This window comes from Taurulus bubalis, assembly GCF_910589615.1.
Source record: "Taurulus bubalis genome assembly, chromosome: 13".
In the NCBI taxonomy this organism is placed as follows: domain Eukaryota; kingdom Metazoa; phylum Chordata; class Actinopteri; order Perciformes; family Cottidae; genus Taurulus; species Taurulus bubalis.
In genome coordinates this window covers 15,408,946-15,436,480 of record NC_136601.1, presented here as the reverse complement: position 1 = coordinate 15,436,480, position 27,535 = coordinate 15,408,946, and the positions used below count along the sequence as shown (strand labels likewise).

The 27,535-nt window shown below is 43.5% G+C and overlaps 1 protein-coding gene across 1 annotated transcript in view; it reads right to left on the bottom strand.

Moving 5' to 3' along the window:
• Positions 1-26,808, bottom strand: part of LOC306746285 (A disintegrin and metalloproteinase with thrombospondin motifs 2-like) — a gene marked incomplete at its 5' end in the record, with an annotated part of 105,295 nt that extends 78,487 nt beyond the window's left edge. The window contains 2 exons of the mRNA XM_079229182.1: positions 24,677-25,086; positions 26,721-26,808. Of these exons, the coding sequence (XP_079085308.1) occupies positions 24,677-25,086; positions 26,721-26,808 (498 nt within the window). The remainder of the gene's footprint in view (positions 1-24,676; positions 25,087-26,720) is intronic.
• Positions 26,809-27,535: the final 727 nt, after the last annotated feature.

Below are 27,535 nucleotides of genomic sequence, written 5' to 3'. Positions count from 1 at the left end.
CTTTTGTTTATTCACTGTTTCTTAATGGGATATAGTTTCATTATCTAATTGTGATTTTACAGCTGTGTCGACACGTTTATACTGTGAGACAACATTTGTCACACATTTTGCCATATATACCTGTAATTTAAATATCTATTGGTATAATGAGGCCACTGTGTGCAATATTGAAAGTACTGTGAGTGGGACTGTTTATGGAAATATTGGATTTGTATGTGATTTTTGCATCAATGTGATAAAGTATCTTCATGTGTAAGATGTCTGATTATTTTATCCATACAAAGTTTCACAATTGTTTTACAGTATTGTGATGTACAGTATTTCAATATTGTGATATAAAAGTACCTATTATCCATATCGCCCCGTTTCTATTACTGCTCAGCTGTGTGCGTGTCGCTGTAACTGTTCCAACTCAACCACCAGACAAGAATATTGGACGTAAATTGTGAGATGTAGAATCAACTGAATGGACTTCATTCCAAGAGATACTGGGCTGAAATGCTCTCCTCCAGCTCATCCCACTAACCAGGACCATTGGTGCTCTTAGTAGTTGAGCAGGACATTTAGGTCTTCACCTTTAAGAGGTCAACTAATCACTGAACACCACAACCTGGACCATCCTGCCCCTTACCTGCTGTGTGAGGTCACATAGCCAATCAGAGTGAGACATGTCAGACACATGCAACATATGAATGACTGCTGTTGCAAAAGACACTTGATGAATTATAATAAATACATTTTCAGATACCTCGGTTTGCATATTGTTGATGTTGTGCTTGATGACTAGGAAAAGCACTGAATACTGTGGACCTTGGTGGTATGTGAGGACACAATAGGTAAGGGGTGAGCACACAATATTGCTTTGCTGCATTTCTGCTTCACCCTGTGCCTCGGCACGCACACTCCCACAAACACACAAGCACACTGGAGGTCAAATCGTCTTTATGCCAGAAACCTCGGAGAAGGCCACACAGTGAATAGCAGCCAGCACAACTCTGCATGGCGGACAAGACACTAGAGAGAAGGGCACTGCGTGCACAGCAGAGATATCTGTCAGAGCAGCCGGCCTTTTGAACAGCATCACAACATCTATCAGCTAGAATCTTGTGCACTCTGTGTGGAGGAGATGCTTCAAGATGTGTCAAGGAAGCACAGTGGCAATGCTATTGATATTCCTGGGAGCTGTAAGGTTACAGAGGACTGCCAGCGCTTTCAAATGAAATCGGCCCGTTTGAAAAGACAACTATTTAGACACTGAGAACAGAAACATAGAAACAAAGCTGTTTTCAGTTTCACAGTTGATTTTGAATGGCTTCCATGGGGCTGCAGATGAAAGCACAGATAAAGGACGGCAACCTCTCAAAGCAAAGTATCACACACTAAAAGTTCCAGAAAATCAATGCAGCATCAGTACACTCAATGTTTAACCACTTCTGATTGCTATGGTAATGCAAGGGGTCAGTTGGTCAGGCGTGCACGTGGTTTTGCAGTTACAGTAAATGATGCCAGCCATTTATGTCACGCACACACACACGCACATGCACGCACACACACACACACACACAAACACACACACACACACACACACGTTTGTATGTCTGTATCTATCTAACATGACCTCACTCATTAACTGGAATTAGCCTAATAATTCATGGACAGGCCTGGGAACGGGAATAGGACTGGGAAAACTGCCACATTCCCTCAAATTCCCTCACACTTATTTAACCCTCACTGGGTGAAGAGGCATCAGGCCTTGGGGGCTTTATCTCTGGATACGACAGGGGCAACAGTTTAGAAGAGGCTGTGTGATATGAAGAAGTGGAGCGTAACTGAATTTACAGACCATCTCTCCACTCACATTTCGTCTTTTACGGACACGACTCCATCTCAAAGTTTTTGTCACCATTATTATGATGCTGCTCTTTTGAAACATACAGTGTCAGTTTTAAAGTGGACAATTGGTAGACGGTATTCATTACACTTTATACTTCATTTCCTGACCCCAGCTGCACCTGCAAGAAATCTGAGCAGAAGCGAGACTTTTTAAAATTAATTTCTGGGAACGTTCTCATCCAACAGCTGCACTATCCTAAGAGGCGGTGCACAGGGGGCTGAATACTTCAAATCCATTCAAATATAAAAGAGACTCACCTGGACTCACTCCCAGGGTTCAAATGCAGCTCTTGGGTAGCGGCGACGCACACGGCCCCCTTCAGAGTGTGTATGAGACGCACCGGGCTTTCAACTAACTCCAATGTAAAGCAATCTGCGTCCTGATGAGACGCTCAGAGCAACAGACGTAGTATTTAAGAGCGAGAAAGGAAGCCGTGGTCGATGGGACCAACGGACACAGGACTTTTACTCGGGGGAGCAGCATTTGAATCCAAAAGTCACATGACGATAGGCCGTATCTTGAATTAAGTAAAGAGTATACTTATTTTAAGCAAAACCATGATCTTTTTTTGGAGCCTTAACCAAGTAGTTGCCTAAATCTAACCGCAACCTTTTTAAACAGCCTTCTGTGTCAAGATACCACACAAAAGGCTTCACCAGGGGCTTCAGCCCAAGCAGCAAAATATGAAGAGTAGGGATGAGATCACGTTGTCTGTGAACGCACCCGATGCATACTCATCTACGAACAGCCCAGAGAAATGCTGAAGCCTCGACTCGCCTGGAAAACAACATTTGTGTTTTTGTAAGTCTATGACTCAAGAATGTTTGTCTAGCCAGTAGATATGAAAAATTAGTCATTTCCAATAGTAAAAGACAGTTAATAGCAGCTGTCCTCGATGACAAATGCCTCATGTTAAGCAATGCCCGCCAAGTAGTTTCACTGTGGCCTTGTTGAAATCATGGAGTTGTTGGCTAATTCAAATCAACCAGTGATCTCGAAGATGCTCGGCGTGTAGCTTCAGGTTAGGTGCTTTTACCTCATATCTCTATAAACTGTGTGTATATAAGCGGTAAAGTCAAGCTGAGGGTTTAAAGTCAAGAAGTCCTCCGTGTGTAATATTTTTTGGCATCCACCAATGTGCTGACAGAATGGCTTTAGGAGTAATTTCCACCCCTCAGTCCTCTCTCTGTTGTTGTTCTCCTTTGTCTCGCCCCCTCAGCCGCCTGCCCTTCTTCCAGCGCTGTGATCCAGTCTGGTTATTAATTCATAGTTAAATCTAAACGGTCTGGACACTCACATAACCCTTCCACTGCAGTTCATTTTACGCTTGGGAAGGCCACCGCTGTGCAACCCCACGCCCACTGATGCCCAACAAGCACACATGCACAGAAACACACATGTAGATGCTCTCTTTCTCTCATTTGTATGCACAGCAACTTATCTGTGAAAAAAACATGATAAGTCAGGGTTGTTATGTTTTTACTTGCAAACAGGCAGCTATGATCATCATATTTTTTGGACCCTTCACAGAAAGAATGTAAATTATGGCTTTGCTGCTTGTGCTGAAAAAGTACGAGCATTAGCATAGTTTAGATGGCATTTCCAACAAGCCATTCTGCTATCACAGTCTCAAGTGGCCAACTAACTACAAATTTGTACACAGGTCCACACTCACTCCTTCAACTTGCTGCTTCAAAGAATATTTTCACACACACTTGTGCAACACACACATATAGGGAGTTGCACATGGGTATACACACCCCTTGCTGTCAGCATAGTGATAAATTGCAAGGAAAAGGGGGAGCAGTAATCGGACACCTCCAGTGCTGAGCAACCAGTAATTATATCCCTTCATTAGGTCAAATATTTGATTATGAAGAACCTGGGGTGGGGGGGTGGGGGTGGGGTGGGGTGAGGGGGTGTAGCAATGACCTCTTTCTTTTCGGGGGAGGAAAGGGAAGAGAGGAGAGGCGAGGAGAGGGGCATCATTGAGAGGAGTGAAGAAACGACTAAAAGAAAGCAAGGTTGAGGACGAGGAAACATAGACAGTATGGCAATAAAGCCATCTTCATATTGACTATAGTCAGTGACTATGTTCTTCACACCTCCTCCCTACTTTTTCCTCTGTCTCTGGATCGTGTCTGTGTGTTGTTGTAGTAAGTCGAAAACGCTGGCCGCAGCATATTGCTAATGTGTTGATGAAGGCAGGCCAGGCCAAAGGGAGTCTCTCTCCGGCGGAAGACAGACAGTGTGCGTGTTCGACAGACGAGTGAACATCACTGGCCTCCGCCTCAACCCTCTCTGGGAAGCTGCTAGCTGCAGCCTGCGAGTGCATCTCCTCCACTCTGCTGTGCTGTTCCTTGTACATTAGCCTGAGATAACACGGGGAGGGATTATGCACATTAAAAGGCAGGAGTGTGTAGGATTAGCACAAAGCAGCCAAATAAAAAGAAAGTGTCAGTTCATTTCCTTCTCATTGGCGTTCATGTATATAATTTGTTACGTACCCATGTTATCTTATCAGTATTTATCCCAGAAATAAAAGACAAATGGCTTTAAGATCTAAAATGAAGAATATTGGCAAAATAAATGCTGTTGTGTGAAATACTTGGAAAACTGTACTAAATTAAATTAAACAACTGATTTAATTTGTTAAGCCCAATGGAGAACTGTAATTAAAAGTTGCATCAGCAGTTGCATTATGTTCACACTATATAGTTCCAAATGTTAATTTCTTTATCGATTAACAAATAAAGAGCTAGTTGATTCTGAGGAGATACAGTATACAAATACTGTTGATGAGGCTAAATTATTTGGCCATAAATCACAGAGAGAAAGTTCTGGTTTTCTGGCCTCACGGGCCCACAGCTAGAGACACGGACACATTGCACTTCATACGGTACATGTGCGTGAAAAACACCTCGTCTCTTATGAGCGGCTGGCTTACACAATTAATTAATATGTGTTTATGCAAGAGTGTACCTGAACTTAGCTGCTCCTGTTTCATATTTCACAGCTTTCCCTCGATCTCTCCCCCTTCCCCTCTCCTGTGTGTGTGTGCGTGTGTGTGTGTGTGGCTGCTCGAATGCCAATGCCGTCATCAAAGGACACGTCAAAATGAAGGCTCTGGCAGAGGCTGCGATGGGGATCTCAGACACACACACCCATAAACACTCGTACGCACACACACAGCTCCAGCTATGCTTTCATATCACGCCCTGGCAACGCCCACTGACTGCAGCATATCTCCACCGGTATCTCCAAGGTTACCAGCGGTAGCCAGGGATACCGTCGGAGCGAGGGTGTGGCCAAAGTCTAGTTGGTCGACGGAATCATCCTCATGCAAAACATCCCGCAGTTAAGGACACAATGTAATGTTCTAGGTTTCATTTTTATAGATTAAAAACAGTGTCACAGCTAGTTGTGGTTTTCACTGAAACAACTGATATTTTGTCTTCTGAATCTTTAACAATAAAGTAGGCTGAAGAAAACCTTCAAATTCACATTTCATATGTTTCAAATGTGCAAAGCTGGTTTCTTTCCCAGTTTGTCACAGTTGTTGTCATATGCTGTGAACGAGTATTCCTTTCCCAGTCTTAGTTAACACTTTGCTTTGAGCAGTGAACAATCATCATTAACAATCCAGATGTTATTTGATCCTTTACATCTCAGCTCGTCTCATTCTGTATCTTCACCTCTCGTTCCGATATAATGTGTGTATGCCGGATCTAACCCACTTTCGGATGCATCAATTACACCAGGGTGCATGTGCTAGTCAGTGAGTTAGTTAGTCGATGTGAGAGGCTCAGATTCATCTGTTTAAGGACCCAAGATTAAAAATTGGTGTTTCCATGACAAAGGAGGGCCTCCGCCAGCAGCCGTGATTCCACAGCACCGACACACAAATTGAGTAAGAATATTCCCAGGCATGCTCTGAGCTTCACTCTCTCTGCCTGGAGAGGTGAGAGAGAGGGAGAGAGAGAGAGAGAGGGAGAGAGAGAGAGAGAGAGAGAGAGAGAGAGAGAGAGAGAGACTATTTAGATCAATCCAGCTGAGGGACAGACAAAGGCGAGAGAAACTTAAGGAGAAGAAGCAAAATGTGCAAGTTTTTATTTTGCAACTTTGTAAACAATCCATCATCTGCACATACAGTGTTTAACTGATGTTTGCAACAAAACACGCTTGCAAGCGCATATGCACCGCACCCATAAACACAAATATCCCACAATGACGATGAGTTTGATGATTTTTTCTCGCGTTGTAATTCTAACATGATATGCATCCTTGCAAGTGACAATGACATTCTCCTGCAGCTGTCTAAGCGTCTTAGAGCTGCGTGCGTGTCTGTGTTGGGTGTGGTGAGAGATAACAAGACCAGCAGAGACTGCTACAGTGTCTACGCCTGTTTCCAAGTACTTCAAGGTTGCATGGCGGCCTTGTGAACACAACTTGGAGGTGATGTGTCAGCCCTTCCCCCAGTGTTCCACATCTTATTCCTACCCCATGAGGAATTAAAGGTGAAATCCAGCCTGAAGCAATTTGCACCTGTTTATAAACTGCAGCTAATGATGCTATTTATACTTCTGGGTCCAATTTATTGTTTTGGTAGCATGTTTTCTTTTATACATCGCTACAATATGATCATAGACATAAACCGCATTACCCGCTCCCCTGAGTTATTAATATGACAATTTTTGCAATTTGTCGTTTGCCCAAAGTGCATGTCGACACAATGGAGGAAATCCATAAGACAAAATAGAACAAAGTGCAAAACACGCCCTTATGTCCTGCTCAAACGCAGAGAATGTCAAGAAAGAAATGTGACTTCCTGAAAAAGGTCAAATATTCAAGCGGTACGTCAATCCACTCCAGTCTTATTGTTACAGAAGAGTTCAGTGGTCCCTGGAGGCACTTGTTAAAATAACTGGGTGTGTGGAGAGAAGTGAAGAATGGAGAAAGCAGCACATTTCTGAATCTTTACTTGGGAGATTTACAGTTGATGGTAAAGTATAAAAGGATGTGAAGGGAGAAGCTTTTTTTTTAACAGAGCCAAACATTTTGCTTCAACACTTGTAATGAAATTGGTCCAATGTTTACAGATGTTATCAACGCGTGTTCAGCATTCATGAGAGGACTGCAAGGCCAATAACGTTTAGCGTTTTAAGACCATCCCACATGTATTCATTCTGTTATTATTCATGTTCGTTTAAAGTTTGTTTATTATATTGAAAATTATGTTTATTTTCATTGTGCAATGCTGTATGTGCACTTGAGCTAGTATGATACACTGCATCATTTATATTTATTAATGGACCAAATGTTTCATGTTCTTAAATTCAGATTTAACTGTGTGGTATTGTTTGTTTTGTTTTTGTATTAACAGAAGAGCGACCACTATTCATGCATTGAAAGAATGCACTGATTGTTTGTACCGAGCTACACAGTTAAAGGCACTTTAAGTTTACTTAGGATTCAAGTTGTTTTATCAGATCGGTTGATGCACTTCATGTGTTTTTAAGTGAGATTTTGTGTTTACAGTGTACCTTTGAATGTAGGAACATCTTTATTAAATGAAACACAAATTGAACATTCCATTTAAATGTAATACTATTCTATCTTTTTAAGAGTAGTCGAGAAATAAAGACCCCTGAATACAATTTAGTGTCAGACCATTTTTCACCTGCCTACTTATATCTGGAAATTTAATCAGAAGTGTTTCTACTTGAATGTTACAAATTATGTTTTTATTTTATTACTGTAAGAAATACACGCAGGTGCAGTTAGTTGCGGCTGTTAGCAGCATCTGTGCCACACAGTGGAGTCACACCGTTTTCCGACTGCGTTGTGTGGATTATGTTGTGGAACGAGATGTGGACTTTTAGAGTGTGTCGAGCTAAACGGCAGCATTTATGGGAAGAAGAGATTTTGTTTTCCCCAACCTGTATGAGGGAAAGTGGATCAATAAAACCCTTTTTTTGCTTTCACCTACAAGCGGCGTTGGTGTGAGCTATGTGCATAGAACCAGAAACACATTATGGACTCGACCGAGCTCAATGCGGACTGGTTCTTGGAAAACTTTGATGAGCTGCAGAAACATTTGCACAGTAATTAAAAAGGCTGACTTAATAGACAGCTTTACAAAGTCACTTCTCATGACAGTATTCATCCTAATGAATTGCATTACATTAAGTATTACAACATACTTTAAAAATGCAGATACAAATAACAATAAAATGACATTGAACTATACTGTGCGTACGCAAGCAAACGCAAGGGACAAGATTGAATACATAAGGATGTAGCCTGAGGCTGTAGGAGCGCATACATGAGTTTATGTTGTACTGCATGAATTTGTGGGTGCCAATTAAAACGTTAACACATCTACACAGCGTCCCTGTTCCAACATCTGATCCACAGGCTTTTGTTAATACAACATATCAGGTTGAAAACAGATTTCTCTAATCCTCAGATCTGCAGACGAGTCCAAAGCCTGTCCTCTGCCGCATGATTCACTCATGCACACATGTAGTCACACAAAGAGGTAAAAAAAGACAATTATACAGAGTCTCCTCAGAGAAAAGTCACCACCAGCAAAAAAAATAAAAATAAGGCAAGCTATCAAACTGAAAATCACCAGGGAGTCCCACCACTTTCAAGCAAATAAATATGTGCTTGTGCACCCACACACACACTGACACACACTAACACACACCGACACACATGTGCATCCTCCTCTTGCTGAGCTGAAGAATACAGTAGGCACTGTAATTCACACCCTGTCTGAGCTTAACCAGAGATTTCATCTAGAGGGGAAACACCGGGCTCCTCTATTGCCCCCAATTACTGCGGCCTGGAAGCGGAGTCAACAGCCACAGTTTTATACAATCACATCGTCTGGGAGGAAATCGGCCCCCTTTCACAGCTCCTGCTTGGAGCTGTGCACTGCCGGCCAGGGCTTCAGCATAAGCCACTTAAACTATCATATTCTGAAAGGGAGCACAAATGGCTAGAGCTCCTTGTGGAAAACGGTTCTATACAATTTCGCAGAGCACATTATTCTTTTTCATGTAATACTTTCACTGAGATCAAACAGATACCTTAATCCTGAAAACGCACAAGGGCTTGTGCTTGGTAGTTCATATGGTAGAAGGATAGCCCATAGGTTCAATTTGTGTGCAATTTGCTGTGTGTGTGTGTGTGTGTGTGTGTGTGTTTCGTGGAGGCCATTCTGCTCTCTGCGAGCTCCCTCGTATTGCCATTATACATCACAGCACAGCACCAGCAAGTGGCTGTGTCAAAAAGCCTGCCTCCCTCTCTGTCATATCTCATAGTTACCTCCCCTAACCAAATTACCCCAACCCCCGCCTCACTCGCCCTCTCCTCCTGTAGACAGTGAGAGATGAGCTTCAGAAACAGCTGCCTCAAAAAATAAATAAACAGCAGCAGTGTCCAGCAGCATTTGAGAAGAAAATGAGAGTAAACAAACGACACTCGGCAAACAAAGATCCTGGCTGTCATATGTCTGCTGAAAATCAAAAGACATAACACTCATTGGATGAAAATCTTTGACGTGTATACATACTATATTTTACTGCTGTTTTAGCACTAGTGCTATGACATGTATAGCCATTTTACATCCAGTGAAAAATCCTCTGGCACACAGGAAAGCAACAAGGAGCAGTTTGTTTGAAAGAAGCAAAAACAAAAAAATATAATAGAGAACCACCAACAAAACTCACTCTCCATTAAGAAACAACAACGTGTACTATGTTGGATAGAGCGGCACTGTGGTTTGACGACGGCACCATCCAGGTGTCTCAGTCAGACACCTGGATGGTGCCTCTTCCTTTAACTCTGTCTGAACTGGTACACATTCTTAGTGATTCAAAATATGAGCATCTGAGGCCCTTAATGTGCCTGAATGGTACATCTTCATCACATGTTCCATACAAACACCCTTAGAAACACCTCTTCTACACACACACACACACACACACACACACACACACACACACACACACACACACACACACAGAGACACTGCGTGAAAAGACCCTCTATTTTGGAACCCACTACCATTTTATTTGTGGAGGAGGAAACAACCACAACACTGATTGCTTAACATCCAACACTTCATCAACATAAGACAACTGAGGATGTCAGGTTTTCATCTAAACACTAAAATTATGGTTGGCTGTCCAGGTGTGGTTACTTGTGTTCAATCCCACGCCATCTTTTATGAAAGCAGTCTGTGTGATCTTCCCCACACGGAGCTTGAGAGTAAAGTGATAAAGTGGGCTCGCTGATCATATTAGCAGGTAGAATAGTCAGTGGAAGGCAACAACAGCTTGTGGCTCAGCTGGGGCTATGACCTCTGCGCACTGTAGTGGGAGGGAGCGAGAGAGAGACGTGGAGAGGGCAAAAGGGAGATAAAGATGGATGGGCAGTGGAGGAGAAAAAAAAAAAGGAGAAAAAAAACATCAGAGTACTTCAGCCCAAAACATCAACCTCACCTGAGCCCACTTTCTCTTCCTCTGTCAGGCTCTAGTCCTCTCGTCCGGCTTAGGGCTTGATTTAATACTTCTCATGGTGATGAAACCGGCGAGGCAATGACACGTGCAGTTACCAAGCACCGCATTGTCATATCCATAAAAAAGATAAGAATAACAACGAGCCACTGGAAACTACCAAAAACATGAAATTAAATACTTTTTTGTCAATTTGCCATTCTGCTTTTTGCCCCTGTTCTCATGTAATAATCATAAGGCCTCAGCAAAACAAATCAGGGCTTTGCTACCTTAATCTGCAGGAATTATTGGACTACTTTACTTTCCAACTATTTGGCGGAGAACCCAAGGAAGTGACAACCTACAGTAACACTACTACAACGAAAACTGTGCAAGTAATACGGAATTCCACGAAACATTTGGAGGCAATGGCCATTTCAGAACTGATTGTGTTGAGTCATTTTTACAAAATGTGCACTTGGAGTGAAAAAGCAGCTTCTAACAATGCATGTTGAGCAGAGTGAAGCCTATTCCCAAACAAAAAGGCCCATAAAAACCGGCAATCCTTACCACGACTTGGACATTCAGTATGAATACTGTGAATGGTCCTATTAGTGGCTCAAGAAAACCCTTCAGCTCCACAACACAACCACACAACATAACACATTATCTCCACCAGATAGAGGCTCGGGCAGCACAGAGTGGCTGTAGTAACAGGCCAACACAGCTCCACAAGTGCTAACTGGGAGTTCACCCTGCTCTCAAAAGAAAACTGTGCTCTGTAAATACTGCCTAAAAAAATATTGAGGAAACACTTCCTGAATCCATCCATACATCCATTTTCATCCACTTATCCGGGGTCGGGTTGCGGTGGCAGCAGGCCCAGCAAGCTGACCCAGACTTCCCTCTCACCCGCAACATTTTCCAGCTCATTCTGGGGGATCCCGTGGCGTTCCCAGGCCAGCTGTGTGGACGTAGTGCCTACCGCAAGCGAAGGAGTTCAAGCATCTCAGGATCTTGTTCACGACTGAGGGGTAGATGGAGCGGGAGATCGGCAGGAGAAAGGGTAAGGAGCTCGGCCATCAGGAGGGAACTTTGAGTTGAGGCGCTACTCCTTTGTGTTGAAGAGTCAGCTGAGGTTTTCCGGGCACGCCCAACTGAGATCCACTTCCTAAATGTCAGGATTAAATAAGATCTCAAATATCTTGCCGCTCATATGCAACTCGAATCAATACTTGAAGAGTAAAGAAACCCATGCTAAATTCAAGAGGTTTCCTTTCATGTTTAATCATTCCCAATGTTTATTTGGACAGTTTTTGGATTAATTCTTGAAGAAATTAATATTTGGACAGCTGTTATCCATTATTTGTTGTTTGGCGAGAACACTTTTGTGTTTGATGCTCAGTTGAAAGATGACATAGAGAAAGGTACGCACACCTCCATACAGCCATACGCATAGTATGCAAACAGACTGCGCGGTTGAGAGGAAGGGCACATAACTACCCCCCAACCAGTGAGAGCTGAAGACATGGGGAGGAGGGAAAAGAGACGGAGGTGGATTGCGGCTTCACACTGTCACACAGCAGCAAAAAGGACAGAGAGGAGGGCCCTGTCACATCGCATCAGAGTCAGCTGCAGCCACACCCGCCCTGCCAGCACCTTGCTGCCGGGAGAGGAGAGGAGAGCAAAAAGCACGGGAAAAAAGAACACTTCCTTTTGCTCTATTCCTCCATTAGTCCCTCTTCTCCAGTGTGTCTCATTTGAATTGTATATCATTCCTCATTCCTCAACTAGCCTGCCTCCTCACATGCAGCCGTCTCCCTCCACTCTCACTATGTTGCCAGTCTCGCTGATTTGGCCACAATGGGGACTTGTGTGGTGGATCCCAGCCTAGAGCTAGACTACAGTCCGGGTGGCGGTGGTGTGTGTGTCTGTGTGTGTAGGAGACAGTACAGAAAGGGAGAAAGAGGATTAGAAATGAACTGTGGAGATAGAGCACAACCTGACAATAAGTCCCTTCTCCCCAGTGTGTCTGCGTCTGAGTGTCAGTGTGTGTGAAAGAGAGGCAAAGGATTAGCTTCTGAGAAAAAAAATCATTTTTCTTTGTGTTCCAAGTGATGCTGTCAATCATCGCACTCTTAGAGGAGCTCTGTGTGTGTGTGTGTGTGTGTGTGTGTGTGTGTGTGTGTGTGTGTGTGTGTGTGTGTGTGTGTTTGTGTGTGTGTGTGAGAGAGAGAGAGAGAGAGAGAAAGAGAGAGAGAGAGAGAGAGAGAGAGAGAGAGAGAGAGGATAGCAGTTACAAGGATGCACAATTCTGGCTATGGCCATAAACATAGCCAATAATAGACTTAGTCTGACAGCAGAGCTATTTTATCATGTATCTCCTCCTTCATTCTTATTTTAATAGCTGAGCACCTTACTGCTCTTTCGTGCCACACTAAGCTACACAAATGGCACCACACGCTCCAAACATAAACTGTACATCCCAGTGTAGGAGGCCTCAACAGCCCTCACACAAATGCACAAACATATAGTAAAAGAGAAAATAAAGCTTACTATTAACATGCTTCTATATTGATCCCTGCTTCCTGTCCTCTTTCCAGGGAGACCAGCAGTCAGGACGGGCTACAAGCAGCCACTAGCGAGCTTCAACAGAACAAAGGCAAGTTGAGGCTTTGAATCACATACTTGCAAAATGGGGTTGGCCCATGTATAAACCATATAAAACACAGATCACGACCGGGAATTTCCTAAATAAGAAATTCAGCAACGTTGATATTCTGTTGATAAATTACATTGCTTGACAACATACTAATACCAATCCCATCACAGACGCTAAGCTGTTTTCTGGCAATCACAGTCTGTTTGACGACAGCCCCCCTTCAATCAGTAGGCACAGTGGGGTTGGAGTGGGCTTCCAGATGGGAGGGAACTTTTCTTTGCACCAGATAATACCATCAGAAAAATAAAACATTTTTTGGGGCCATGCAGTGGACGAGGCAGGGCTAAGCTGGTATCACTTAAGGTCCAACACAAAGAAGATAGGTGCCACAAAGATGGCAAATTCCACAACATGTTTTACCACCTGAGGAATCACCAGCATAGCTATTAAGTGTAAGCGCTTGCATTTTCACCAGTAATTATACTTATCCCCAGGAACGAGCAATTTGTCACACATGCCGTTGCTTCTCTAATTGCAAAAGACATGATTCTGATTGGAAACGTCATAAATTAGGGATTTTAAGTGATGGATGTGACTGACTCAAGATATAAACTGTAAACATTTCACAGTGTGGGATTTACAAGGATTTAGACTGACAGGATTGAAGATGCGTGTCTCTTTTTGTATAATCTTTCTATTTGTCTGCACATCACACAATTCTTGGTTATTGTTGGTCAGGTTCTCCAATCTCTTGATAGGGAATTGTAATCTAAAATGAATCTTAAACTCTTAAAGACTGGTTTGATTTATAGTGGGATAAATATAACCCAGCCCTACTTGCTAACTAAATCTTTTGCTTTTGCAAGTGTTGATGTTTGGCCCCGTCCCTGATCCAGAAGATACATCCAGCACACCTCGGATGCCCAGCTATTCGGTAACTCAATCTCACACAAAGCTATACATGGCCAAGGTCATCTCAAAGTCTCCATTACATCTTACATAATTGTAAGGCAGTATCCAAAGCTTTCCTTGTACACTCTGGCAGACGATCAGTCACAGTGATCAAAGCACTAGATGTGTTTCTTTGTTTCTACTGCTCCACTCCAGCCCCCACAGAGTCAGTTATTAGAATACAATATATTATTATATAATATATTACATATGCTGGTACACTAACAATTCCCGAGCTCCTCATGCACTGACAAAACCCCCCAAACATAAAACACTCGGAGAGAAAAAGTGATTATTTCTCTGTTGCAGAAAACAAAAACAAGCAGCCTTAGTAAGATGAGGAGGGTGTGAGTTTCTGTTATGAAGTGCGATTCTTGCCGCTTAGCTGCCTGCTGCATCACGCGGCAAGCAAAATGATTTTCAAGCATAGAAACTGTACGCAGACAGACAAAGATGAGGACAGACAGACCGGCTCTGTTCCATTAAGGAACATGCAAACAGAAAATACAAATGTGACAGCTAAACAAGTCAACCCAGAGGAAGAACAAATACAACTAATTAGATCAGGCTGGGAAAAAATGCACACATGTTTTTTCAAGTATGCACTCATGCAGTGAAAGCAACCGGCAAACATAGAATATCCATGATCAGTTCGACAAGTGTACTAGCTTCTGAAAGCATCAAAGTGACCTTAGCGGGGAGGAAGAGACAATAAAAAGTGATTATTTTTTCATGCAAATAAGCAAGACTCTCCTCCCTCCCTTCTGACTGAGCAGGTAACAACCGTTATGATGCTGCTGTTGTTCTTCTTCTTCAGGTTTGGGCACATTAAGATTCCATCGTGCTCTTCCTCTCTCCCCGTTTGTGTTACTGCCGCTTTCCTCTCCCTACCCTCCCTCTCTCTCTCTCTCTCGCTCTCTCTCGCTCTCTCGGTCTCTCTCTCTCGTTATGTTTTGTTTGTGCTGATTATGTAGGGGAAACTTTAAGAGTACGAATGTGGCGGATGGGAGGTAAAACGCGGCGGCCACAGGAGACTCATGCCGGTTCAGCCAGGGGTAGGCCGACAGAAGGGTTTGGTTAGATGATGGAACACGGTGGAGGATGTCTCGTCCTGTTTGCAAGACTGTCCACCGAGGCTGCTGGGGCCTGTTAGCTGGAGAACTGCTGATGTGGCTAGCATCGATCAGTTTCCTGCACGGCCGGTGGGACTAGCTGGCTGACGAGCAGGTGATGACAGTCCAGCGGGCAAGAAAAAACAATTCCCTTCAAGGTCTGGTCTATTTTCAATTTTTAATTACAATTTACTTTGCAGAAAACCTTCATTATCCATAGTTTGCACCACCATAATATAGGCTATTCTGGACTAATTTATATTATCTTGGTCACTGAAACATCACAGTTGCTCTCTTCATCGCCACCCCTGATTCTTTAAATACATGATGGACAAAATGTTTTGCTCTGACCATGAAATGCTGTTTTTGCCTTCCACACTACAGACGACAATCGAAGGACACAGACATTTAGTCAAAGAGTCTGTAGTTCGGCCCAGTGTGAAACGATAACAACATTAACAAGAGAATTAACGTTGATATTTTGTCAGTTTAGTCACTAGTCACAACTGAACTCTATCCTAAACCTAACTAAGCGGTTTTGTTCCCTCAACGTAAACTTCCTGTGAAGATGGAAGTTTATTTTGAAGAGTCTCTATACATGTAATGAGTGGAAACTAACGTGCCATCCTCGACACGTCCAAAACGAACTCCAAATGGGTACGTAGAGTCATAGTTTGAAGCTTAGGGCCACAAAGCGTCTGTATTTGAGTCGGAAGTGAAAACAAACATAAACTCAACATACAAAGGCATGTAGTCTGCCATTCCTATAGTCATGCCTCACCACTCTGCACCTCTCAGACAACATCCTTTTCCTGCTTGGGGAATCTGCACTCACCTCTACACTGGGATGGAGGTAGAGATGTGTGGTTGGAATTGTATGAAGTAAGTAATGTGACTGTCTGAGAAGATACTTGGTTGTTCACTACTGTGCACCCTCTGAGGTTGCACTTTCCACCTTTTGCGCAAATCCACTGCATGTATATGAACCAAAATATCAATCAATAACTATAACCCTGTTGAAGATAAAGCCTAAAGTCTGGAATATCACTGTGACATCACAGTATTGTATTGTGACATCATCACATGTACAGTGAATTATTCCGTCTCCACTACATCATTCAAGTGTGCTGGAGCTGATTTTAGTATCAAAACAACCAGCTGTTATCGTGACATCACAGAGGTGTTTCGTTATAATCACGGGGGTTCCACTGCTCCATTTTCTCAGATGATTCCTGTTATTTCAACCACTCAAACAAACCAGCACTCTGTGAATGACAGAGAGCGAGACGAAAGAGAGTCAAGGGGGCTGGTTAAGTGCACTGTATGAGCGGCAGTAATCACAGCTCTGGTAAAAGCACTCTTTTGCTCTGTATAGTGTTCCTCAGAATGAGCTTGTGCTCTGTCTGTCCCCCCCCCTCCCTCTCTTCCTCTATTTCTCTCTGTGTCTGATAATAGCTCTAGATTGAGTAATTGTGTGTTTGAGTGGAGCTACGCTGCAGGGTGGAACCTGCAATCAGATACCGAGGACATGTTTCTCTCTCTCGCCCTCCGTCTCTCCATTCATACCATGCCTCAGCAGTCTGGCCTCTCTACACCCGGCCCTCCCGCCAGCCATGCGGTTCCTGCAGGCGCTCCTCAACCATCAGCCTTACACTTTTTTTTTTTTTCTCTCTACACAGCCGGTAAGGGCTGGGGTCAATAACAGCTGTGCACCGTGCTGTAATTGATGTCATCATTTCAATTTGAGCTGATTAGAGTTGAGAGCTGCTTATCGTGTGACCCGGGGTGGAATAACACATTGTAGGGCCCAGTGAGCTGCCACGCCTGACCAGGCTAAACTGTCGGGCTGACTGGCTGGATGACTGGATGGATGTATTGGCTCAGCCCAGGGCGGCCTTTTCTATTGACTCCTAATGCAGAGGTAATGACTCAGTGTATTCCAGGGCCATGGCAGGCGTAAGTGTCTGTGTCGCTGGCATTTAGTGTAATTCTGGGCCTATAATTGTGATCGGCCAGCCCCTTTGTCAACACACTCACGTGATTAAGCCTTCTGCTAGCTCAGAAATGGGTGTGTGTACATCCAGACTGTGCGTGTGTTTCCTAGCTTTGTAATGTCAGCAACTTTAAAATATTTTTGATTATAGTCATAGAACTTGAAAATGAAAATGAAATGAATTAAGGGATGCAGCAATCTGACTCTTTCAGTCCCGATGTGTGGAAGTGGCAGGGATTATTCTTTCATGTCTAAGGCAACATCAGGCTTGAATTAAACATTACTTTGTTAAATTACAAAAACAAAATTATTCTTAAAATAATTAATCATACAACAACAACTTGGTAAAAAAATCTTCAAAATTAAAAGGAATTACAATTAAATTGTAAACCTTTATAATGCAGCAACTAATTGGTCAAAACTAGGGCTGCAACAACGAATCGATAAAATCGATAAAAATCTATTATCAAAAGAGTTGGCAATGAATTTCATCATCGATTCGTTGTGCCGCGCGATTATTACGCCATTCAATAAGTCGCGGAGAAGAAAAAAAAAAGCGGAGCAGAGCAACTGGCCGGCCAGCGTGTCTGAGATTGGGGCAATAGAACATCTTTGACGTGACGTGTCGAGTCTTGGCCAATCAGCATTAAGATGTCTACAGCGTCTTCATTTCCCTCAAACTTGTTTTTAATGGAAGCTAGTCAGCTTGCTATCACGCTAGCTAACGTGTTTTGGTTGTGTATTGTCGTTAAAGTTCCGTTATGTTCCGTTACAGTTCAGTCTTGCTTGTAAAAAAACGTAACGTGATGAAATATGCCGTCACCCCCCGGTCTGGTTCAGTTCACGCTGTCACTCGTTAGCGTTAAACCGGCACACCGGCGGATCTGGCTGCGGGTTTTTTTATTTATTTTTTACTCAAAGTAGAATGAATCAAATCACGTAGTTGGGCTTAGCCAACAACGTGACATTGTGGTCATAAGAGGCCCGGATATTGATCAGATGATGTGAATGAAAGAGTTTAAGGAAGGTTGAGGTCCAAACAGACGTGAGAGGAGCAGTACAGCTTCCCACTGTCCCAGTATTTCATACATATTGATAAAGCAGGGTATGCTAAATGCAGCCTCTGCTCCAAGGAGATCAATTACAGTAAAAAGGGCTCACATTTGGCAGATGTAAAGCATACATGTGTATGTTTTTTGTGTTAGTCCATTTTTATTTTATTTTTTTAATTAACAGCTCAGGGATGTTCAAGGAGCAACCTGTTTGTGCTTTTTGAAGATGTTTTGCAGTGTCAGTTCTGTTTTTGAATAAAGGGTTGGAAATGAATGCTTTTTTGTTTTTTTTATCCGATTCATCGATTAATCGAAAAAATAATCAACCGATTAATCGATTATTAAAATAATTGATAGTTGCAGCCCTAGTCAAAACTTAAACAGGAACTACAATTCCGTATATAGAGTACATACATATATAATTACTTGGCTCCGTTGGCCTGATGTCCGATATCTGTATTGCATCCCTACATTCAAATTAGTATTGTAACCCTGAATAAGATTTTTCATAGTATTTGAAAACAATGTGCCATCTCCATGCATCCGCCCACAGTGAATAAATAAATAAAACACCTGTCAATGCTTTGGCATTTCTCCTTGCTGTTGATGTTGAGTCTTTTCAATGAAAGCACTAAAATAACACGGCCGCCTTCCAGCATTCCTGCTGTGCGCTAATAACACACATGAACACACTGAAGCACACAGCCAAACATAAATATGGCATATCAGAATATACAAAAGGCAACACCTGCACAGGATCAGTGCTAATTATCTGCCAACAAATGATGACGCCCATACTATGCAAATAGCCAACATTAAATATCCTCTAGTTAGCGAAACCTAGATCTATAACTTTTTTCTGCACAGACAGCGGGCAATACCCTTAACCCTCAACACCGCTTGTCTGATCAACGCTTGGGAGCAGATCTGCTGCTAAAAACAGACAAAGACTGCTCACTAAAGGAACCCTGTCTCTTGCTGGCTCTTTCTTTTTTTGCCAGAGCTCTGAATCTGTGGGTGTTGGGGAGCAAAAAGCTGTCTGCCACCTACTTCTTCTCTCTCTCTTTCTCTGTCATTTTTCTGTCTCTTTTAATACCATCATTAGGAGAGATCTCCTGCTTGCTTGCTACCGCTGCCGGCCAAGAAACACCAGACAGAGAGAGCAAGAGGAGAGAGCGAGGTAAGCGAGGGGTGGAGACAATTAGAGAAATGTATGCCCAGGTTTTTGCAGCGAGGTGAAGATGGTTCACAGGCTTAGCTTTTGGCTGCTGTCTGTCCCCGCAGCGTGTCTGAGCATCAGGCCATGCTGCAGGCGTAGCGTGCTGGACCGCAATTCCCACTTCAGCAAAAGTGTGCAATGTGCATGTGTGTGTGTGTGTGTGTGTGTGTGTGTGTGTGTGTGTGTGTGTGTGTGTGTGTGTGTGTGTGTGTGTGTGTGAAGGTGTACAACGTTCATCACCGCTGTGGAAACAAATGTCCCCTCATCCAGGTGTGCACCCACCTGGATTTTAGGAGCAACCCCCAAAATGACAGGTAACGCACTTCCTCTTTTAAAACCTCTAAAACACGAAGATCACTTCTCACCCAGCTGGATTTAATTTCTGGCCAGCTCTATCATCTTCACAGACCTGTGTGACCCTCTGTTCCCACGGTAACCTGAAACTGCCCCACCATTTGTCCGAACCCGCTGATTATCTGAGGAGCTGCGGCCCATCTGGAAGAAAGGAAGCCGCACACTGGCGATAGATATCTGCAGTGCAACGAGAGTATGTTTGTCAAGTGAGTGCAACGTGTAAAGTAGTTGTCTCCTCATGGTAATTAATTAAATTATGCTTATTAATCACAATCATTTGTTTCAGTTGCCGGGATTATTTAAACATTATCTGTTGACATTAAATGTTTTGCTCACAGCTCTAACAATATTGCTGCACTGGTATCTGTACATGGTTTAAAAGATAGAAAGTATATCCTGGTAGCAGATGAGGAAATCTAACACTTGTAGTGACTTTTATGGATTTGACTCCCTCTGTCTATATACTTTTACATCGCCTCGATTTAGTTGTTTACCTTCAGCTGGGTCGCATTGGTGCATGCTGAGCATTAAGAGTTTAGAATCGGTCACATATAATACTAATCGCTCTGAACAGAATCTCTGTAAAAGGATAAGACCTCTTCACCTTGTTACATCATGACTGCTGTGTGAAGGACATGCTCTGACTATGCTCCAGTAAACAAGGCTCATAAACCGCAGAAGTACCAACTTACATCAAAATCGAAGTATTCCATGAAAATTAATAAACTGAAGTGAAAATTGATGTGTCTCTAACTGAGAATTTGACAGCGTTGCTCTCTGACACTGTGTATAAACATAATCACAATGACATAATTATTTATCATGGAGAAATGAAATAGCCATAATTGTGTAACTCCCATCACTGTGCCACTGTCTCTTCTAGAAAAAGAAAAGATCTGCTGATACGCAACATTCCGCATAAGATCCTAAAAAGACACACACACACACACACACACACACACACACACACACACACACACACACATAGATGCACCTGACCTCACACCCACATGTGAACAAAATCAGGCGAACACAGCCTCCACATCTCTGAACAAATACTGGAGGTGAGGCTGAAGGAAAGACCACAAGAGGGGCCAGCGGTTTGAACACACACACACACATACACACACACACACACACACACACACACACCTCTGCACGCACTACACACACACACACACACACACACACATACGAAAAAACACACGCAAACACACACACATGCACACATGCATTCACATGGATTTGAAGTTGAGGAATTGAGATCTTGATCTGTGATTTCTTGCTGAAACCTCTTTGCCGAGAAACAATTCAAAGTTTCCGTAATTTTTAGCATTCATGTGTCTAAGAAGACAGACAAAATTAAACTAAACTTCCACATTTCAATTGTACCTTAATTGGCATAGATCTTGCAGCATTAAACAAAATAAACGGTTTAACTTTTAAACCTGAAGCCATTTCCTTGACTTACCTATAACTTCAAATGCAAAACAGAATTTTGTTAGAATTGAAAGGTTCAGTGCAGTTCAACAAGTGGCTGTCTCCATGCGTTTGCATCAATATAGCAGAGGACGGCCTTAATGTTACTCCAAAACATCCTGGAACAGTTTGCCGCCAGCATTTCCAACCATTGAATACTAACCTCTCTGCAAAGGTCCTATATCATTTGGAATTGTTGTATGATGCTTATCTGATAAGGACTAAAGAATGACAACACAAATTGATTGATTATGGGCAGATCAGTGTTTTAAAGTCAGGTAAACCAATAACTAGGCATTTTCACAGCAGGTATTTTGAACTTGTCATAGAGAAAAAAGGTGTTACTAATAATATCAACAATGGCTCTGTTCTACAGGAGCCTGAAACCAAAGCAGTGAAATGGAATTCAGCTATTCCTACTGTCACATATCTTGTCTTTATTAGTAAGTGAAAAGTATTTCAATGCTGCAAGAAATTATTTAACCCTAATTCATACGTACAAATACAGGTGTTCACAGACACTGCACACACCAACATTCATGCATGAAGTAGAAACCTCCTCCGCTTTTAGTTTTTATTCAGTTTGATCCATGCAGTTCCCCATTCTGCACTTTGCACACACAAACAGACACACACAAACAGACACACACAAACACAGTCTCAGCTGCAGTTTAATTTAATTTTGCCCTGCACACTCCCCAGTTCTCATACTGTACAGAGTGCTGCCTCCTCTCAAAGAACTAACCAGCTGATCACAGCTTCTGTTCACAGAAATCCAATTCCCTCCAAAGGTCATTTGTCCATTCAAAGATTTTCCTTTTTTCTCTGTGCTCTCTCATGCTCTCTTATTTATTCTGGTCATTTGTTACTTCTTGAAATCTATACCCTTTGCCCTCTTCATCCCCCCTCCTGTGCCTCTTTATTATTATTTTCTTGTATTTTGGTTTGAACCTTATTGGCCCCTGTCTCGGCTCTCTCCCTCCTTGTCGCCATCACACACCCTGGATCACAGCCAGTAAGAGATTTTTGGCCGTGAATGGTAGTGCTGTAGCCAGGTGGTGGGTCACTGAGGAAGTGGGCACAGCAGGGCAGAGCTGGGCTACGTGGCTCTGCTGGCTTTAAAAAGGCAGATGTGGGCAGAGCTTAGGCCGGGCCCAACAGAGCTTGGTTGTATTTCTTGGCAAGCCTGAGGAGGTTGTAAGAATTGATTAGTAATGACATGAGTTGTTCAGGGGCGAGGAGAAACAAATTAAATATAAGTGGACAGCGGTAATGTGATTATTAAAAGGGGTTTTTCCTTTCTTTCTTTTTTTTACTATTTGCCGTGGATATTACAGTGCTCATATTAATAATATTTGTCCTATAAATTGTTACTGTAACAATATTGTTTTACTCCACAGGAGTTTCAAGATAACATTTTGAAAACAGCCTCAAAATATACTGTAGGTTCATATTGTTTCACGCCTGTCTTGAAACAACACTCACATGGACATAATTCCTCCATTCCGGCCCTGAAGAGATCCTTTTCTAATGCAACTCTAATTTAAGTGATGGGGGACTCAGTCCACCGTCCTTATTCTGTGCAAAAATAGAAATTTAACTGAAGCCAGTATGAGACTTCAGCACTCTGAGTTAGACAAACAACATGAATATTTTCATATATAATATTCTTTTTAGAATAAAATTCTCTCTTGCTATGATGCGGTGGAGGGACATTAGAAAAGAACGATAATTTTGTACAAAAAAGACCATAACTTTGGAAGACACCCACTTGATTCATCTAACTTTGATTGTTAAAGTCACATATTATCTTGCACTTTACAAAGGTGCTCTGTGTACAGTTACATTTACATTCAGTATGTTTCACCAAAATGCATAATGTGACTCCTTGAGGTCCAATAACTGTGTTGAATGTATTTCCTCCATCATACAACTTGCAGTGTTCTTCTTGCTGGCCTTTGTTGGCACATTGCTAAATCTCCATCACCAATTGATTAATATAATTGTGTATTGCGTCACCCGCATGCTCGAGTGCACACATGTCTATCCTTGTGCATGCGTATGTTGCAAGCAAAAGGAGGAAAGGCTCGTTAATACATTGCTCCATAGCACTACTAGTGGACAAAAACTCGAAAGGGTACTTTTAAGAATGCAATTCTGCAGATAGGAGGACAGTGGATTTGCGGCCCCACCTTTGAAATTTGAGTCACAATAGGAAGCACTAAAATGATCAAACACTTGTTCAACCTACACAAAAGCATATGAGTGTTATTTTATCTAAGAAAGACTTGAAAACATGGGAACCCATCCTTCAAACAAAACCCTGTCATGCATGGCAGTGCAGTCAGCCACACTGGTGATCTGTTATCTATAACCAACTACACTTTGACAGCAACCTTTCCTAGAAATTACCAAAAGGCCCTGGAGTGACGGGCCGGAGCGAGCGCCAGCAGCAGCAGTGAGTTGCTGCTGCTGCTTGTGTCAGGCTAAGTGGGCATGTCAGGCCTGTGCTGTCCTGGCTCCCTGCCTGCTCTCTCAGCTGCTTGCTCAGTCCCCTGTGTCCTCAACCCTAAACGGATCCAGTCGCTGCTACTCAGCTCCAGTGGCGGGCTGATCCGGCTGACTAATGAACACTTTTCCTAACGAGGGGAACACCACCCCGAATCCCATTATTCCCTGTACACATCCTTGGCCCATTTTTACTCTTATTTACTTGCCTTATTCCGGTGCCGCGAGACGTATCTTTCACACTTGTCCCTTCCACGTCTTTCCTCGGTCACTGGTCTCCATCTTTCTGCATCCTCTCATCTTAGCAGTTCCTGTGAACATTCTTCACACGGTCTATATCTCACTTCTCTCCCTTGCCGAAATCCATTCACCAACTGTTTGCCATTTCTGTTCCTTTTCCTCAATTCATCATCAGCTCTATTAAAAGCATTTACAATTCAGGCTCTTTTAGCAACTGCTGTGCAACCAAAATATTTGATGGTGGCAGCTTGAATTCAAATGCTGTGTGTCTGCTATGTGTCCAGTGCTACAGCATACAGGACAAGCCAGTGAAATGTAATTCTGAAAGCATTGTGCTGAGATATAGACATAAATACCGAGGTTATCAGTGAAACATCAGTGTATTCCTCCCTCTTTTGAGCATACTAGAAGGGGCAGAGGGCAGAGGGATGAAAACATGACATGGTATTTCCCAGGACAGGCCTGTTGTTACAGTTTGGAGGACATCAGCGAGAAAAGAGATGTAAATCATAAATTTGACCCCAAGACAACTTCGGAGCTATGGGGTCATTCAGAAACACTGACCAGGAGAAAAAGACATATTCAAGGGGCTATTCCCATCTCCTATAGTCCTCATGTCATTCTGCTCACAGGATCCTTTACAGTGAGCTCAGTGAACACTGCAGCAGTCAGATAGATAAGAGGTAACATGGGTTGTCCACTCACCAGGCCGTCACAGTTGCTGATAGCCACAGAGGCTCCTGGTGTGTCTTTGATGTCCCCCACGTACAAGCAATCATTGTGCAGTGGCTCAGAGTGCCGGGTGCTGTCGCTGTCATCGTGCCACTCCATCTTGGCTCCGGGGGCCACCAGTCTGGCATTGTGGTGCAGACGCAGGTGGAATTCCCGGCCGAAGATGGTGACGTTGTAGTAAAGCTTTTGCCGCAAGGCCATCGGCTCTCCTGTTGGTCCTTCCCACTCATCATTGCCTACTCCTACCTCCCTCCTCCGGCGCCTACGGGACTGCCCTCCTGCCATGCGGCTAGCCGAGACGGCGTGTGACAGGAAGCGGCCCTCTGCGTCCACACTGATCGGCCTCACCAGTCCATACTCCCCCAGGACATGCTGCAGGGAGTCTGGGAACAGGACAGGAGAGGCAGAGGAGGGAGAAACAAGAGAGACAGCATGAGGCAGTGGCAAGTGAGAGTGGAAAGATTGTGTATTAGGTGCGTATGTGAATATGTGGTAAGGAAGAACAATACAGGTTTAATATGAGAAAAAGAAACCATAGCAGGGTTAGGAGGAGACATCATGGGAGAAGTATGTGGGATAAACCATGGTAAAAATGTCAACGGTGGAGGGTGAATAGGAGGATGGAAAAAGAGGGGGAGGAAAAATAAGGGATTACAAAAATGTCAGGCATGGGATTTATATTCTTTAGTCTGCATCACAATAATAAAGAAAATAAATAAAAGCTGTAACCTATCAAACACACACACACACACACACACACACACACACACACACACACACACACACACACATACACACACAGCCCCACCCAGAGGCGACCCCGGTGCTCGGCAGTGCGCGTTTAGAAAAGCAGCCTCAGCAGAGCGCTGCGCTCCTGACACCTCCTGTGCCCTTCTACCATCAACAGGAAAGCCAGTACAAGATGAAGGTGCTAATTGCGACTTTCTCACGCGGTTATCTCACTGTCAGGCTGCTCAATCTGAGGAAAGTGATTTCTATAACCTCAGCAGTGACTGATTAGCCATGGAAAACTAAATATAGCGCCTGTTTAATTAATTTGAATGCATTTTGCAGCCATTTGTCCTTTCATCATTAATTAATATCATTACTGTATCTTAACAACATGCCAATTAATTCACTATCAGTTTTGACTCTTAAAGACAGTTCATGCATTGGATTTAGGAGCATTTCATGCAGTGAAAACACAGGTGCATTTTAAAGGCGACCCACCACACACACACACACACACACACACACACACACACACACACACACACACACACACACACACACACACACACACACACACACACACCGCAGAGCCAAGGCCATAATAAGGTGTCAATGCATCACAGTCAAAGACAATAAGGCTATCAACTAAATGTGGTCCTCAGGTGCATGTGATATTATGTCTTATTCTTTTTTTTCTTATTCTTTTTACCACGTTTTCCATCTTTCATATCGAATTTAGAAAGTCTGCTGACTGATTAAATCTAAAACAAACTGTTCATATTTCTTTCGCTCACATGTTAGAGGGATGATTTGATAATAGTGTGATCAATAGGCTGACATCCGACTCCAGCGTCCTGTGACAGATCGATAGATGCGACAGCGGCAGAATCAGATAATGTTAGACTACTTCCCTGCTAAATCCGACAGTAAACCAGTGCATCCGATGCCCCTTTACACCTCAGATAACACTACCCCCCTGGATTGGAGAAAGCAAATCCCAACACTGCACTTGCACCGCGCAGACCTCCAGAAAGACCCTGAAAGCACCACAAGCAAGACGCACAGAAGTTGCAAATGCATCCTAGAATGTTAGTTTTTTTTTTTTGCAAAAGCAGCAAAAAGCATGTAAAAGAAAGAAGAAAAGAAACACAAGCACGAGAAACAATGTTGTGCCGCTACGTTGAGCTCCCGACGCACGGAGAGCCCCGTGCAGCCCTGCTGATGAGAGACCAGCAAGATCCGTAACAACATCAACACTGACCACGTTTAACCCTACTGTACCTACCAACGCTACTGGCGATGTAAAGGCCGCTGGTGTGCAGCAGAAAGGCCGGTAAAATAATTAGGACAGTAAATCCAGGCGAGAGACCCATGGCAGCTCCGAACTGCGCAGGTGAGAGAGTGGGACTCCGGGCTCCAGTGTGGTGAAGTTCCCCGCCTGGCGCGACCAGCCACGCCACGACAGCAACAGCACAGCAGCCCGCAACTAGACTGCCAAGTGCACCGGGAGAGACGGAGCTCTCCTCCTCTCTCTCTCTCTCTCTCTCTCTCTCTCTCTCTCTCTCTCTCTCTCTCCCCCCCCTCTCCCCCGAGGTCTCTCTCTCTCGCTCTCGCTCTCTCCCACTCACACACAACTCTCCTCCTCTCTTTCCTCCTCTATGTCTCTCTCTTTCCTCCTCTATGTCTCTCTTTCTCTCAACTCCTCTCACATTGTGTGTTTGCTCCCCTACTTTTGTTTTTACTTGGTGCTCTGAGAACTCCCCGACACCACACACTCCGCTGTGTGAGATGAGGTTTCGGGGAGCGCTGACAGGCCCGCTTACAGCTCCACGAGAAATGCAGTGAAATTAAGGAACAAGGTGCTTTATCACACCTCCAGCATGTGGCGAGCCCAAGAGTAATTTATTTTTGCCAACTTGCACACTCTTTCTGGAATGAAAACTACTGTTCAACTCCTCCCTCCGCCGGTCCTTGGTGTGCTGCAAGCCTTGCATAAACTTTGAATATCCCGTGAAGCGTCCTTGGTTGGATGAACAGCAGCGCCCCTCGTGGCTCACTAGCGAAGATGCACTCCGTTTTTCAGGGCCCAAGGGTCCAATT